We start from the raw sequence: 16040 nt of genomic DNA on the forward strand, positions 1-16040 counted from the left end.
CTTTTACATTAGCTGTTGACTAACTTCAGACAAGAAAAACAATACTGAGGATGAAGGAATGCAGAGAAAGTTGAAAATAAGTGATAATTGATAGACGAGAGGATATGTTGGAGAATTGTCTTTTTCCAACAAGGAACAAAGAGTGTAAGAGGAAATAGGAGGGAAAGTAGAAGGATTGGAAAAAGTGAGCACTGAAGCCAAGACTGGCTGAAGCTAACAGCAAGGTTACCAAGCCAGCTTACATCTAACCCCTGACAAATCTGCGCCCCCCTCGTTCTCCTGAGTTTTTAAGGGTCACATAAAAGAAAGGCCTGGAACAATTTCAAGGTTCAGCCAGGTGTGAATAGAGATGGGTAAAGGTCAAGTCGTTGTTCAAAGGGAGGAAATAGATGAAGCTTTTTCTTACCAAAGGGAACAGGAGTAAGGAAAATAACCTTTAATCCATTACCTTACTCTAAGGGTTAAGGTTGTCCTCTTGTGCATCGGCTGGTTTGAAAGAAACACGTGGTTCCTTTTTTACTGCACCAGATGGGCTGTGTGTTGCTTTGGGTTCAGTTGAGAGGATGCTGTATGATAATGTGCTGGTTTAAGTAAAGTTCAATGGAAGAGGATGTATCTTAACGTTAGCAACAAGACACTGTTGTAAAAAGCACAGCTTCGCTATATGAACATCTAACATGAGCCGTTCTTAAACATAGTGTTCGAGGATTTATTTCTACACTGCAGAAGTACGCTGTAGACAAAAGTTTGAAGCTGCAGCACTACACTGGTTTTTTAATGTTGTGTAGAGGACGTCAGCTGGTGTGCTGTGTGTTCTCCACAGGAAGCAGGCAGTGCTAGATTTTCCCACAGAGTTAATCTGACAGCAGCGAGCTCACCAAAATGACTGACGTGTTGAAGCATGAATGTGGCCGTCTGAAGAGTGAGGGCAGGACTTGGCAATAGACTTCCTCTGCCTCACTCTGCCAGGCGGAAATGGCACATCAAAGGAAGAGAACTGTGAAATGATTAAAAAATAATAATTACAGACATTTATATTATATCCCTGAACAAATTGTCTTTTAAGGAATCCCCTATATAAAGACATGTTGACCATATTGGATCAACACTGGTATCTTTTACATGTGTAACAAAAACACACTCTAGCTTTCTACATTTGAGACAATTTTAAAATATAAATTTCACACGTAGGCCGCCATTGTTGCATACACTGCAGTGCACTCAGGGTACTCTCTCCCTTTCTCTCTCTCTCTCTCTCTCTCTCTCTCTCTCTCTCTCTCTCTCTCTCTCTCACATTTACAAGCAGTTGTTGCACAGACACCAAAGTATTAGCTCCACTCTCACCTCCTTCAGGCTAGTGTATAGGGGAAAAGATTGACGCAGCCACTTGATGTCACTACCCAGAGTGCATTGCGGTGTACACATCAATGGCAGCTTACGTGCAAACTTATAATTTTACATTTTCTTGAAAAGTAGAAATCTGGTGTGTTACGACATACATGTAAAAAATACCAATGTTTATCCCATAAGGTCAACATGTCTTTATATGTAAGGTCTCCTTTTAGAAACACAAACACAGCAGTCTTTTACTTATGATCCTTCAAAGGTCACTATGTTCACTTGAAACAGATTCAGGTTGTAGGTCAGTAAGATTTTTAGACTCATTTGAACAAAGACCATAAGAGGTTCTTGATCGCTCTGTAGAAAGATTTATATTGTCCTAATGTTGCTTGAGTTATGTATCATGTTTAACAGAATTTGCTTATCTACTATTTTATCTCAAGGCCCCTCAGGATATCTGATAACCCTATAAGTGGTCTCAGCCCTCAGATCAGCTCAGCAATCATCTAAAGAACTTAAAGTGAGCCAAAAAATAAAGTCAGTGATAATACATCATTGCACATGAAAAGTACAAACCCAGTATGAAATACGAGTGTATTCTTATTAGTGGATATCTAACCAGAAGGATCTTTTAAAGCGGAACAGAGCAGTTATAAAAACAGGCAGCGCTGACTTGGCAGGCCAGCACAATGAGCGAGTGAAAAAGAGGTGTGAAGAGAGAGAGAGAGAGAGCGAAGGAATGAAAGACGGAGGCCCAACATCCCAACGCTCGTTGCCTGGTTGACACGTCTCACACACCAAAGTGCTTCTCCAAGCGTTTTTTACCCCTCAGTCGTTAACCTTCTATTAACTCCTCCATCAATTGCCACTCACTCACACACACACGCACTCTCCTCTCCTTCTTGCTCACTTACTTACAGACACACACACACACACACACAAACACACTAACAGAGATTTACAAAGAGAGTTTTTTTCAAGACGAGACACAGGGGAGAGACTGGAGAGTGTGTCTGGGAGAGAAATGGTGTGTGTGCTGTACTTTGTTCGTTTCCAGCAAGCTGTCAGCCAACACAGACCATGCCCCCATGCCCTCGTCATTTACTGCTCAGCCTGTGATTGGCTTAAAGGAGATTAGAAATATAATTGGAGAGTTGAACAGCAGAGCTACACACTTTTTGCTTTGTGTACTATTTTGTTGGTAAAGTTTTTATACAGTTGCATTTAGCAGCCTGTATTTTTCCCCTGGTCATTCACTTCCACCTTCCTCCTTCTCCCTACTTATTCTCCCTCTGTGTCTCTTCTTCCCTGCCTCCAGGAGTGTGCTGGCGAGCCTCTCTTCATGCTGTACTGTGCCATGAAGCAGCAAATGGAGAAGGGACCGATAGACTCCATCACAGGAGAGGCCCGCTACTCCCTCAGCGAGGACAAACTCATCAGGCAGCAGATTGACTACAAGACTTTGGTCAGTATTTGTGTGCATATTGGTGAATACAGACAGGATGGTCACACATTTGTATTCATTAGGGTGATGAAGATAAAAACCAGAGCCACTGATACAGTGACTTGTGGCAGAATTGCCAATCTACATTACAATAGAAAAGCCAATAAAGACTCACATCTTTACTGTTCCGCAGTTGATTATTGATTCTAGACTGCAGCATGAAGTGCCAGTTTTAGGTCAAATATCAATGCAGGGTCATGCTTCTTCACATATATAGCTAAGGTTTCCACTTTTTTTTCACTCATTCTTTCTGACCTCTGCCTCCGCAGACGCTGCACTGTGTGAACCCAGAGAACGAGAACGCTCCGGAGGTGACGGTGAAGAGCCTGAACTGTGACACGGTGACGCAGGTGAAGGAGAAGCTGCTGGACGCCGTGTACAAAGGCACACCATACTCCCAGAGACCCAAGGCCTCCGACATGGACCTGGGTAAGGAGACAGAGAACAGAAAGACACAAAGAACACATTTCAAGCACAGGTGCACTACCACAGGGGGGGTGAATCTGGAATAATTTCAAGGGCTCTCTGAAGCAGGAGGGTGCCCTTCACACAGGAGAAGCTATTCTGAAGCAGAATAGATAGAAGAGAGAGGAGTCAGACAAATAAGACCCATTTACAATCATCCCTCAATTAACTTTGTCATCTTACTCTGAAGAAAGTGAAAACAACTTTGCTATTTACATGGACACAATCTTACCCGTATCTCCTTATGTGTGTGTTTGTGTGTGTCTGACAGAATGGCGGCAGGGTAGGATGGCTCGCATCATCCTGCAAGACGAGGACGTCACCACAAAGATAGACAACGACTGGAAGAGACTCAACACCCTGGCTCACTACCAGGTACCCTGCTGCTCAAGCATAGCACAAGTCCCATGATGCACCATGTCTTGTCAAGCAGTTACTCCATATCGATTAGGTTGCACACAGTTGTTGCTTTAAAAATTCATTCAAGTGCAGAAACTGATGTCATGTGTTTTATTGTTTTAAGTCTATACTTAAGGAAACAATGTCATAGATGTAATTTTTAATGCATTTGCATTGATTGGTTTCAAAGGCCACTTACATAAATCTGTACTGAGTAAACAGACAATATCATCAGCGCAGTGATCTTTAGTGAGGCTGGACTATAATCTTGCTGCTGGACCTTTTGTACCGTGATAATAACCGATGTTGAAAATCCTGTTTCAGGTGACAGATGGCTCTGTGATCGCCCTGGTGCCCAAACAGAACTCAGCCTACAACATCTCTAACTCCTCCACATTCACCAAGTCCCTCAGCCGATACGGTACGAGAGAAGGTGTGTCTGTTTTGACTGTGTGTGCGTCTGTGTGTAGTACAAGTGTAAGCATGCGTTGTCTCATTTTATAATATGTGTGAATGTAATGCTAACAGGAATAACAACTAAACACTCTGTAAAACACACAAATATGTACACGTCATGTCAGCAGACTAGTTTAGTGCCTTTCAACTAATCTAGGTGAATTAGATGAAGAACTGGTGGATTATTTATTGCCTCTTTTTCTAACTAGTATGTATTAATAGACATTATAAACATTTGTATTAGTCAATTTATTGAACATGTTAAGATATAACAAACACAAAATAAAAAGTATAAGCAACGGGATCCTCAGGATCCATAGCAACAAATAAATAACTCGCTCAAATAATATGGTTCATGTTCAAAAGGGTTAGGAAGAAGTTTCTGGTCCTACCCCCTCCTATAACATCTGCAGTGACTGGAAGTTCAAACATACTTTAATTGACAGAATCATCGTTACACTCAGACTGGTCATTTGTTTTGGAAGTTGTTCATAATTTATTTTTATTTTTTTTCTTGTAAAATGTTTATATTGAGCAGATATGATTTGCCTTTATTTTCAGAAATAAAAATATAATGTATTAAAGTTACACAATAATTAGTGGCATAGTAGTAATATTTCTATAAAGTCACAGTAATCTGTTAAGTCTCATGAGATATCTCACACAGGACGACTGCTGGCTGAAAGTAAAGCCCTTTTATTGATTCTTTATTGCTCCTCATTTCTCTTTTGCAAAAGTGCCAAAATACAAGAATTCATCATATTACATTATCCAAAGAGTCCAAATCAAAGTTACCTGTGTTCAAAACAGGAGCTCACTGTTGCAAACATGTCATGTCAAAACACAATGTCAGGTCCATGTTCAGGATTGGAGTGAAGTTGTCCTCCGTTTCTACTCATACTTCCCTGGTCCACGATCTCTTGTGACATTTTGAACCTCTCAATCCTTTCCTGCTTTGTCACTGAAGTGACAGGCATTCCAAAAAGTGAAAACATAATGCTCCGTGTCACAAAAATAGCGGATCACTGTCCAACAAAGCAAAGGGAGGAGGGTGAAGGAGAGAGAGTGACAGACAAATTTATTCTGGAATGAAAGAGTGACATGCAAGCAGGAGCAGCTGTCACCTTTTAGAAATGCTTTTAACTTCACACAGGTTTCGCTCTTTGTAGGCGCTCAAGATTTAGTATTTTCATGGTTTTTATTCTCAGGTAGCTTCATTTGCAGACTGTGCCTCTTGAGATGATGATGAAGTAGAAATGAATGAAACACACTTTAGACTATCATCCCTTTACATCTAATAATGTCCTTTTCTTCTCCTCCAGAGGCCCTGGATGTCTTATATTAGATGCATTTTACTTTCTGTAAAAGTCTTGATTAAATGGCAAACCTATTTCACTGTATCAAACACAATTTCTTCAAGAGACTTGCATACCTCCTTCATAATATAAAAATTAAAGACTACCAGGTGTGTAGTTCTGCACACATGGCCTCTGACCTCCTAACTGCTCCTTTCCCTGTTTAAAAAACACAAGATAATAGAAAGGATTACATATTTGACTCTTTTTGTATCTTTAAATGTCTTGAAGGTTTTGCGTCTCTGTAACTAAACTCATATCTCCTCCTTACAGAGAGCATGCTGAGGACAGCCAGCAGTCCAGACAGCCTGCGCTCACGAACACCCATGATCACCCCCGACCTCGAGAGCGGCACCAAACTCTGGCACCTGGTCAAGAACCATGACCACTCGGACCAGAGGGAAGGGGACAGAGGCAGCAAGATGGTGTCTGAAATCTACCTGACCAGACTGCTAGCCACAAAGGTATCCAGAAGATGTAGATTAACACACATTTACACACCTTCCATCCTTACGAACCCTGCACCCCCACATCTGTCTTCTCCACCAGCAGCTCTTACCCCTGACCTTTGTTTGGTGATGGTCTCGAAGCTCATTAACATTTTTCATAACCTTTTGTACAAAGACACACATATGCACAGGATTGAGTGTGTGTGTGTCTTAATTAGGAGGTTGACCTTTGGCTATTGAGTTGTTTTGTTGGTGTTACTGGGCCCTCTGTTGGCAGCCTGAGGGCTTTTAGGCTCAGGCCTTTACTCTGCGATCATTACTCAACACATCCCTCCATGTCCTCAGGACCACTCTGTGGATCCTGTGCTCAGCTTCTTATGCAGCGTGTGTCTTCAGATGATGATCTGAAAGGTTACTTGGAGTCAGAGTTTGTGTTTGTGTCCTGGAGAAACAACAGTCAGCCTATGTGGATTTCATCCCTGAGTAACCTCCACTGAGTAAAGTTTGATACAGTTCACATCACTGTTAAAATGTTTTGTGAAACGGACGTCTCAGCCTTTGGGACTATTTTAGATTCTAGAGCAGTTGAGGCTGCTGCAGTGTAGCATTTTTACCAGAGCTGTGTGAAAAGTGTCTGAGTGAGGTTTGTAGATGTTCTGCACCTGAAAGGTGGGTCAGTTTATTGGTGTGTATGATCTGATGCACAAATGTCCTGCAAAGCAAAAGTTGCAGTTGCATGTATCCGATTGGCCCATATCACAGTTTTTATGAAATGATTAAGAATGGGATGAAACGAGAATGAATAGTTTAAGGATTCATTGGCCTACAGTTTCAGGTCTGTTTTCACCATATTACCTTGATACTGCATTCTATAACCAATGCAAGAAAGCATTACAAATATGTGTTCAGTTTGAAATGTGCCTGTTTGGTTTCACATCTTCTCCAGAACATGCCCTGCTCTTTTGTTTGAGTCATTAATGGAGTCGTTAACACGTTTTAAATCAAAGTCCTCTTTAACCTATGATGCTGACATAGAGAATGAGTGTTCTCTATATGCATCGCACTGAACATCATGTATTACTAAACCATCCAGATTAGTCATGATGAAAAGTCTAATCATACTTGTTAAGCTCCACAAAATGACATGCATCTTTAACACCATGGCCACATCTTGCGCAGCAGCAGAATGCAAAGTGTACCGTACGTCTCAGGCTTTTATTTCTCATTTACAAATACTAACTATCTTGGTGGTTCAGCTCACCCCTTCCCCCCAACATTTCACTCATTAGCTGCAGATTTCCTTTGTTCAAGCTCCAGGTGGGAAAGTGCGAGGTTAGCGGCATCAGTGTTACCTCGTCTAGGGGTAATATAAGCCAGGGGAAGGCAATGTAGGAAACCAGATCGCTGCAGTTTGTTCTTGTTTAATTCATCCCCCACAGCTCTGTATGTTTAGGAAGCTGATTTGTGGATGTGAACGTGTGTGAACGAAAAGAAAACGCAGATTCAACTTCTTGCTGCATTAAATAAGGCTTTGTGGAAAGGTTGGCCTGGATGCTTGGAAGATAGAAGGGAAGACAGTGAACGGCTTGTGGGGAAAATTGTTTCAACTTCAGAGGAGTTTTTTGAGGATTCAGAATCTCCGGAGTTGTGTGATGTGCTGAAAAACATTGCAGAACAGCCTCAGGATGAACTCTCCTTGGGCCCAATCCTAATACTGTAAAGAACACTGACTAGCACCATCACAAACTCTCAGAAAGACGGAGTACTAAAAGCAAAGCTCTGTCATTCTCAAACACCTGCGTCTCACAGCCAACGCCTTCAGCCAGACCATCACGGACAGAAGAAGAAGGTGCACACATAGACTGTTTCTAAGTGGTCAACGCAAATCCTCCTTGTTATGTGCATGCACAAGTGTGTATTTTTGCAACTTAACATCCTTCCCTGTACAACCTTGTGTTGCCTGATTGGCTCAGATAAGTCATTATTGGTGTTTTAATGTATTTTCTAACATGAATTCCATAATAGACAGAACATAGCTAGTGTTTTCAAAAGGGGGTTCAACATAATTTTAATAGGAACATAAAGGTCTCCATACATCTTCCATAAGCACAAGGAAATTTCAAGGTTTTTTTTCCAAACGTACTAAACCAGTGTTTGTTCTTGTGCTCAGGGTACACTCCAGAAGTTTGTGGATGACCTCTTTGAGACCATCTTCAGCACAGCGCACAGAGGAAGCGCTCTGCCTCTCGCCATCAAGTACATGTTTGACTTCTTGGATGAGCAGGCAGACAAACACTCCATATCAGATTCCGATGTACGGCACACATGGAAGAGCAACTGGTAAGTCTGTTTGTGTGTGTGTGTGTGTGTGTGCCCGCTGTGAAAGGTTATGTTTCCGAGTATTAAGTAGCTGGTTTGTGTCTCATTAGTGTTGTGGAAAACGCGCTGTAGTATGAAAAAGTTTACTCTTAAGGCAGCAATAATGCAAAACTTTACAGTTCTGCAGAATGTTAAGTGTTCCTTATTTCGCTTGCCTCAGGTGTTTTATCACTCAGGCTGCAGTGCTCTTTGCACCTTGCACAGCTTGTCGAGTCCTCTATCTTTCTCCACCTCATCCCTCTGTTCTCTCAATCCTCCCAGTCTTCCTCTGCGGTTCTGGGTGAACGTGATCAAGAACCCGCAGTTTGTCTTTGACATCCATAAGAACAGCATCACAGACGCCTGCTTGTCCGTGGTGGCTCAGACCTTCATGGACTCCTGTTCAACATCAGAGCATAAACTGGGGAAAGACTCGCCTTCCAACAAGCTGCTTTATGCTAAAGACATCCCCAACTATAAGAACTGGGTAGAGAGGTAGGAAGACGAAAGTCACATTTTTTTTGAAAGATGTTTAAAAAAAAAATTGTCAAGATCTGAACTGATGTGTGTGGTTTTTTTTTTCCTCCAGGTACTACTCAGACATCTCCAGGATGCCGGTCATCAGTGACCAGGACATGAGCGCGTACCTCGCAGAGCAGTCGCGCCTGCATGCAAACCAGTTCAACAGCATGTCAGCCCTACATGAGATCTACTCCTACATTGTCAAGTACAAGGATGAGGTGAGATTCCTAAAGACACTCAGGAGAAACTCAATAATTACATCTTTCCTGAAGCTTTGCACACTTCTGTAATGTTGAAATAAAAAATATCTCAAGCTTATAAGCAGGACTTTATTTAAAACAGGTCCCTGTTAGAGACAGGTTTCTTTTTTTTATACATTATGAATTTTAAGGCTTTCCTTTCCAGATTTTTTCCTGGCCTGCCTGGTATCCATAGTCTTATTAAGTGCTGTGTTTGATTGACAGCAGCTTTACAGTAGTCTGGAAGAGCTGACACCTGAGAATACTGGAATTATTAGGTGGATAGAACATGCAAAAAAAAAAAAAAGAAAGACCTTCTTTTTTCAACTGCCAGCGCCTTTTTTACATACAAGCCTATGGAAAAATGAAAAAGGATGACGCCTTTTCAAAAAGCGCTGCGCCCGACACCTTTTTCAGTTGAATTATTTAAACTTTTCAGAAAACCGCTGGGTGACGTCCCTAGTTACCGTTGCCCAAAAACGGAATTTCCCCAAGGAATTTCTGCGGTAATTTAACAAATTCACTCGCGACAGCACGAGATAATACGATGTTCGTGGTATAAAAGTCAATACAAACCTTATAAACACATAAACAACCATCTGAACCATCAAAACGGAGGGTGTTATTCTGAAAATAAACCGGATGTTTTAATGTTGTATCGGTGTCTGACTTCCCGTCCCGCTTGTTCTTTTCTGTGCTAAATTGATGCGTCGTGCTCCGGCCGGCTCCGGCGCGGTTGCACCGCAGACTAGATCCTGTTGTTATGGTTACAGAACACTCCCACATAAGCGCTCAAAAGGCGCTGAAAGTGTGAACACAGCCTTAAGCAGCAGAATCTTGAGTATGGCCTGAATCAGAAGGGTGTTCATTTGAAGGTAACATGTTATTCCAACCTCCCAAAAAGTTTCATACCTTACTTTATTTACTATATGCATTCTTTGATTCATGGCTTTGTAAAAGAAAGAACTACATGCATGAATTCTGATCCAGCGAGGTGGGATGTTGATGTCCTCTGATCTGGGAAAAAATGACTCCATGTTTGGAAGCAAAAGTTGCCTGACCTCCTCTCTCTATTTGCATCCTCAGATCTTGTCAGCGTTGGAGCGGGACGAGCAGGCGAGGAGACAGAGACTGAGGAGCAAGTTGGAGCAGGTCATCGACACAATGGCCCTGAGCAGCTGAGGACCATCCAGCACCTCTAATCTCCTCTTCTTCTTCACTCCTCATCTCCATCTGTCTCTCCCTCTCGCTCCTCTCATCCGGACAACAAACAAAACTCCAAACCCCCACAACATGACAGATGAACTGCAAAAAGACTGAAGCAGTGTACTGTAAACGAGGGTGGGGGGGGTTCAGCAGAGATGGGCGGGCCTGTGTGCGCTTACATCTGTATGTGTGTGTTTGTGTGCAGCCCTGAACAGTGTGTGGGCTGGTGTCTGTGTGAGAGACTCGGACACCGGACTTGTTCACACACAGACACATGGAGAAACATGTCAACTGACAGCATTAGATTATTGTGGACGTTGGTGTTTGTTGTTTGCTTGATTTTGATTTTAGGAGTTTTGTTGTACTGACGCCATGGTCAGGAAAGAAACAAAGGAAACCTGGACAGGAACTCCATATATGGCGTCATTAGCAGGACATGATGAGCCAATGGAGAGAGGCTCTCAAGGTAATGTGACTCCACGGGTGTCACATTTTTAAAGGATGTTAGTTTTTTTTTGTATAAATGTAATCGACTGCCCACTCTCTGATCTCTCGCCACTTGTATTACTGCTGAATTTGCACAATTTACAGAAATGTTACAAAGGAAGACAATATAGATATTATATAAATACAGCTACATAAAAAAAAAGATTAGAGAGAAAACATTTTTGGTTGTTCTTCTTTTTTCATTTTGAGCCAACAAATACAACAATGAAACATGATTTGATATTTCAAGTACAAAAGAAAAATAACGTAGACAAAAAAACAACGAAAAAGAATCAAAAAAGTCGTACTGTGCCATGTTTTCTTTGAATGTTGTTTAGTGCAAAGACAATTTGTTAGATGGAATGTGCTACCGTATGATTTTGAATATGAACTTGCCTCGTGACTGAAAAGAATTGTTGGACCCATCATAAGATCCTTTTTTTTTTTTTTTGTGGGAAAAAAAGTGGGAAGTGGGACGACACAGAAAGTTGTCCACTTAGCACAGTTCATGGTGTCACTTTGATGACATACAGTTGCTGTTGTTTCTAATTCAATCAGTGCAATATTTTGGTTTCAGAAAACCAAATATATACACACACACACACACACACACACAGGATTGTTGCTTTATCATGGCCACGCTAGTATCCTGCGCCACGGCTGGTTTGAGGACTGATGGTTCAGTGGATCATGGTTTAGTGACTCAACAATGAAGTAGCTACATTGCACTACCTGAAAATACTCCCGTTCACCCCAACAGCACCCAGCCATCATATCTATCTGTCGGGGTCCTGAGTTTGTGATATCATCCTTTGAAGGGTCATTAACTTTCTGACACAGTCCTGTTAGAGAAGCCAAAGTGTTGGCGCTCCCTGATGCTGTTTACAGGAGCCACACTGAGGTCAGGTCGAGCTGAGCCAAGCCCCTCAGTGATGAAACAAAGAGGGAAAAGCTGTACTCAGCCTAAAGCCACTTTTGTCTTTCATTTCCAAATGTTAATACCCGAATCCAGGGGGAAGGAAAAGATATCGAGTGTTTCTCTCCACCTTTAACCTATCTATTTGAGACTGGGGTTTTAGCTTTTTATCTATGGGGGGGTATAGAAAGATATGGAGGTGAGATACCTCTGTTCATTAGGCTGAGTAATCCTCCCCTTAGCCTGCAGCTCTTGTTTCAGAACTAGCCTATTGCCATGTGTGGCTTAAGCTTTTTTTATTACCGCTCTCTTAAAAGGATTTCTTTGTTTCTATTTTTTTTTTTTTTTAAGTCTTGAAGTCAGGGTTTTTGACTTTGTGGTGAAAAATAATGTTTTCCGATTCATTTTTTTCTGCTTGCCGAAAAACCAAACTGTGGTCTGTGTAATGTTTCTGTTGATGTTTTAATTTGTAAATTGTATACTTTTTCCAAGATGAACAAAAGCTGTTTGCCATTCTTTTGTAATCAGGTTGTTTTTATTTCTGTTTTATGTCTTTTTATTTTTTTTGCGACGTGTAAATTGTACATTTGACGGTACTCAGAAGACGAAATTCTCTTTAGTTTGCCTGAAGTTGAAGTACTTGACCGACCTCAAGGTTTTATTTTCCTGATCTCAAGGATCAAAATGAAATTGTTGCATCAGATGAGCATCTGTGTGTTTGTGGTGGAACTGTGACTTGCTGCTTTAACTCTTGTACCTTGTTTTTCTGTCAAACATTAGGGCTGTCATTTTGTGCTGATCATAAACACTGTTACTCTCAATTTTTAATCCAGGCTCCTTTTAAAAAAAAAAAAACTAAAAAAAAAACACTCCTCTCAGATCCAAGAAAAGTGAAAAGAACTCCCGATATCAACACACAATTCTCTTTACCTGTCTGTGATGTGACATTACTTTTTACAGGTGCAAACACATGCAGCTAAAACATCTGGATTTCCCTGTTGGGACTTCATTCTCTACTCAGTCTTTAGGGACCACCCTGCCCATGTTAGGATCAATATTTGTCCTCATCAGCTTTTCAGCTGCACATTCATTAACCTCTGTTAGAATCATGTATGTTAAAGAGATAACTGCAAAATATATTGAGTCTAGTTGACAAACATTAGTAAACAATCAGTGCTTGTAGACGGTACAGCAGGACCTCCCTTCATGCTGAAGCACACACACAGACACCGAGCAGGGCCTCAGTGCCCAGTTGGTGATCTGTCAGGCTTTTGAAAGACATTGTCAATCTATCCTCAGGTTCATGCTCCATTTGTGTCGTACTCTGGTTGCAGTTTAGTTGATTTAAATGGCTGCTGGGGGGAAAATGGCTTGTTCATCGTTTGCATGATTACTTGCCTTTTAGATTGACCCGCTTTGCAACTTGGGGCCCATCTTTAGAGAAACTTTCCAACAATCTTAACCTAACTTTAATTTTTGCACTGTTTTGGTGTGATAGTTGATTTGTGTGTATCGATGGTATACAGCATGTATGTTTTCTAAGAGAGGTCGGTGTCATCAGGTGGAAGCGAGGATTAGCTGCTGATTTACAACTTGTCACATCAACAACATGCTGACTGTGGTTTGACAGACACACTGGTTTATAAACTGTTTTTCTGTCAAATCAGAACAAATACAGAAGTTGAATGTACTCCACTGTGTTCAGTGTGAGCAGATTCAGCACACAGTAATGTGTATCATGTTTAATTCTGAGCGGTTTACACATGCTTTGTCACACTTTCCTGACAAAACTTAAAATGCAAGTCCTGGCACCATTCTGTTTTCTGTTGTTGCTGTTTCCTGCTTTCCTCTGATATTGAATAATTCAGTAGTTGCCCTTCTTTCTTTTCGTTTTCGAAATGGAAGTTACAGAGAATCCAAGGAAACACAAATCAAATGAATTTGGGACAGAGCGGGCAAAGGAATTTATACTACAATAAGTCCGACACATGCAGAGTTTCAGACTTGAAGCAACTGTCACAAGTTTGCAGGTTAACATTCATTGTGTAAATATTATGTTATTTCCTATTTTGCAGATTTACTACTTGTAAATAAACACACATCAAGGAGAGATTAAACATTTTTTGCTAAATAAAATGTGTCATGGGATTTTTATTGAATGACTTTAATGGATTTTATACATGAACCAAGAAAAACTGTTACAGTTCTTACAATGGCATTTCATATTCATATTGTACTGTAGAAATAAGTATATGATTCCACATCACACACCTTGCTATGGCCAACACTACTGTGATTAATGTTTTATATCCAATACCTGCATCACTCCTTTCCACACATTTGATTTCTTACCTTTGCAATCATCAATGGTTACAAATGAAGTGACGCCAGGCCTGTGTGTTAACTACAGCATACATGTAATACATTAACGCTAAAGTTAATAAGTTAAGAGATGTATAGCATCTCAACCAACAACACAGCCACAAAAAGTCAGAGTGGAAATGAATCTGCATGAGTTAACCTTGAGTGTAGTCACAGATTCTTGTTAACTAAAAGGACAACTCGAACTGGGAAGGTAACACTTAGCCTACTATCTAAGAACATGCTAGCTCTCTAGCTAGTGTGCTAGAAAACATTTTAAAGATTTATCTCTACCACTCATATGGGATGGGCATGGGAGCAATACCTCTTGAATTATACGTAAACAATAAATTTAGCAACTAGATAAAATCGCTTCCTTCACTTCTGATCTGTTTTGACTGTAAAGTTCAGCATTATCATTACTGTTTGCTGTTGATCTATACGATGACATCACAGGTCATAAATTACTGAACTTGATCCTATAACTCAACCTTTGTGAGCCAATTCTCTAATCATAGCATTTTCCTTTAGCGTAATGCTTTTTTGTGTCTGAAATTTCCCTTCTGTTTTTCAGACCAAACAGGCCAAACCTCCTGTTCAAACTGAAACACAGTTAAGAAATGACAGCAAAGCACAACAATTATTAAGAATTTAAAATGTGAAAGATTGAATGAAATTCTTATTTCTCTTATTTCTCCCTTCCAACTTTACTATTTAATTTCTGAAATGTGTTTTTGACCGTGTCACAGGTTATTCTAATTGATGTACTGAAGCTTGTGTAGCATTGGAACTTAAATGTTTCTATTAATACCAAGCATAAATTAGCCTTTTAATGGGCTGTGTCATTTAGTATCAAAGAATTTCGGTTCACAATGTTCACAGTGAAGAGAAACCCTCTTGTCAGCCTGCAGCGTGATAGCTTCCCTTCTCGCTCTCTCTTCTTTCATAACAGGACCCGCATCATTAATCATTCTGATGGGAATATACTTGAGTGGCTGGTGGAGGTTTTTATTCTCCGGAGGTGTTAATACTAACACATTTACCCCCCAACCATACATCATGCTCGCACTGCCCTCAGCTTACATGGGCACTTACATGGAAGAGTGGCTCTGATTGTTAATACAGCAAAGCATCAGCAGGCTGAGAAAGACTAGCCCAGTGATTTTCATGCTATGTATTGTTGCTGAACAAGAAGGCATGGAGGAACAGAGAGAGAAGAAAGCAGATTTGATTGAACCAAAACCACCTTTTCCTTTTTTCCTCGGCCTGCCTTAAAGCGTTAGCCCCCCTACCCCCCTCCCCACAGATTCAATGAGCCCAGATAGACAGAAAATGTTATCGTTCGCACCATGTGTAACCAGCCGGGCTAATTCAATTAAAATTCCATCCAAGGAGGAACGCTGAAATTGCGTAATGGTCGTGGGAGCACTGAATCTCGTAATGATCCTGTCAAGAGGCAAATGATCTTGCAGTGCGAACATTATGATAAATTCCTTACAAAGCACAAGATGCTCACCCCCCCCCCCCCCCCCCCACTCTGCCTCCCTCCTCCACCTCTTCTTGCATGCAAAATTCTGTTGCCAGAGTTAATAAAGCCATGATCTGTATTTGCCCCCCTCCCTTCCTCTTTCCTCTTTAATCTTGTTCAGTTAAAACTCTGTGTTTTATCACACACTTAACCCAGTGAAACTGGAAATCTAGTTTAGCAGCGGAGTCTTTTGGTTACTGTCAATGTGGGTTGCATCAACTGCATGGCGGGAAAGAAACACCATGAAGCGGCGGAGGTTTCATTAAGGCAACTAAATCTGGTAAGTAGTTTTTGTTTCTCCTGGAGAGGGGAAGAGTTTTTTTGTTTTGTTTTTTAAACTTTATTGTTCAATATACAAATTCAAACGTTAAGGCACATTTTCCAAAATCAGATTACACGTTAGCGCTGGCTCTGATACAGTATGAAACACAAACAAAACATACAAACAAAAAGAA

The 16040-nt window shown here is 41.0% G+C and overlaps 2 protein-coding genes across 5 annotated transcripts in view; both read left to right on the plus strand.

Moving 5' to 3' along the window:
- The window catches only part of LOC132977505 (plexin-A1-like), a 178636-nt gene extending 167633 nt beyond the window's left edge, over positions 1-11003 (plus strand). For 2 of the 4 annotated variants that reach the window (XM_061042116.1, XM_061042118.1), the window contains exons 24-32: positions 2660-2806; positions 3115-3274; positions 3582-3685; positions 4034-4142; positions 5794-5984; positions 8140-8309; positions 8610-8822; positions 8917-9067; positions 10175-11003. In XM_061042116.1, coding sequence (XP_060898099.1) covers positions 2660-2806; positions 3115-3274; positions 3582-3685; positions 4034-4142; positions 5794-5984; positions 8140-8309; positions 8610-8822; positions 8917-9067; positions 10175-10270 — 1341 coding nt within the window. In that variant the 3' untranslated portion in view covers positions 10271-11003. The remainder of the gene's footprint in view (positions 1-2659; positions 2807-3114; positions 3275-3581; positions 3686-4033; positions 4143-5793; positions 5985-8139; positions 8310-8609; positions 8823-8916; positions 9068-10174) is intronic. The other 2 variants (XM_061042119.1, XM_061042120.1) reach the window with 1 other exon arrangement.
- LOC132977512 (MICOS complex subunit mic25a-like) overlaps positions 1-15283 on the plus strand; it is a 291593-nt gene extending 276310 nt beyond the window's left edge. The window contains exon 10 of the mRNA XM_061042130.1: positions 15272-15283. The gene's annotated coding sequence lies outside the window, so the exon portion shown is untranslated. The remainder of the gene's footprint in view (positions 1-15271) is intronic.
- Positions 15284-16040: the final 757 nt, after the last annotated feature.

Source organism: Labrus mixtus, chromosome 7 (genome assembly GCF_963584025.1).
Source record: "Labrus mixtus chromosome 7, fLabMix1.1, whole genome shotgun sequence".
Classification (NCBI taxonomy): domain Eukaryota; kingdom Metazoa; phylum Chordata; class Actinopteri; order Labriformes; family Labridae; genus Labrus; species Labrus mixtus.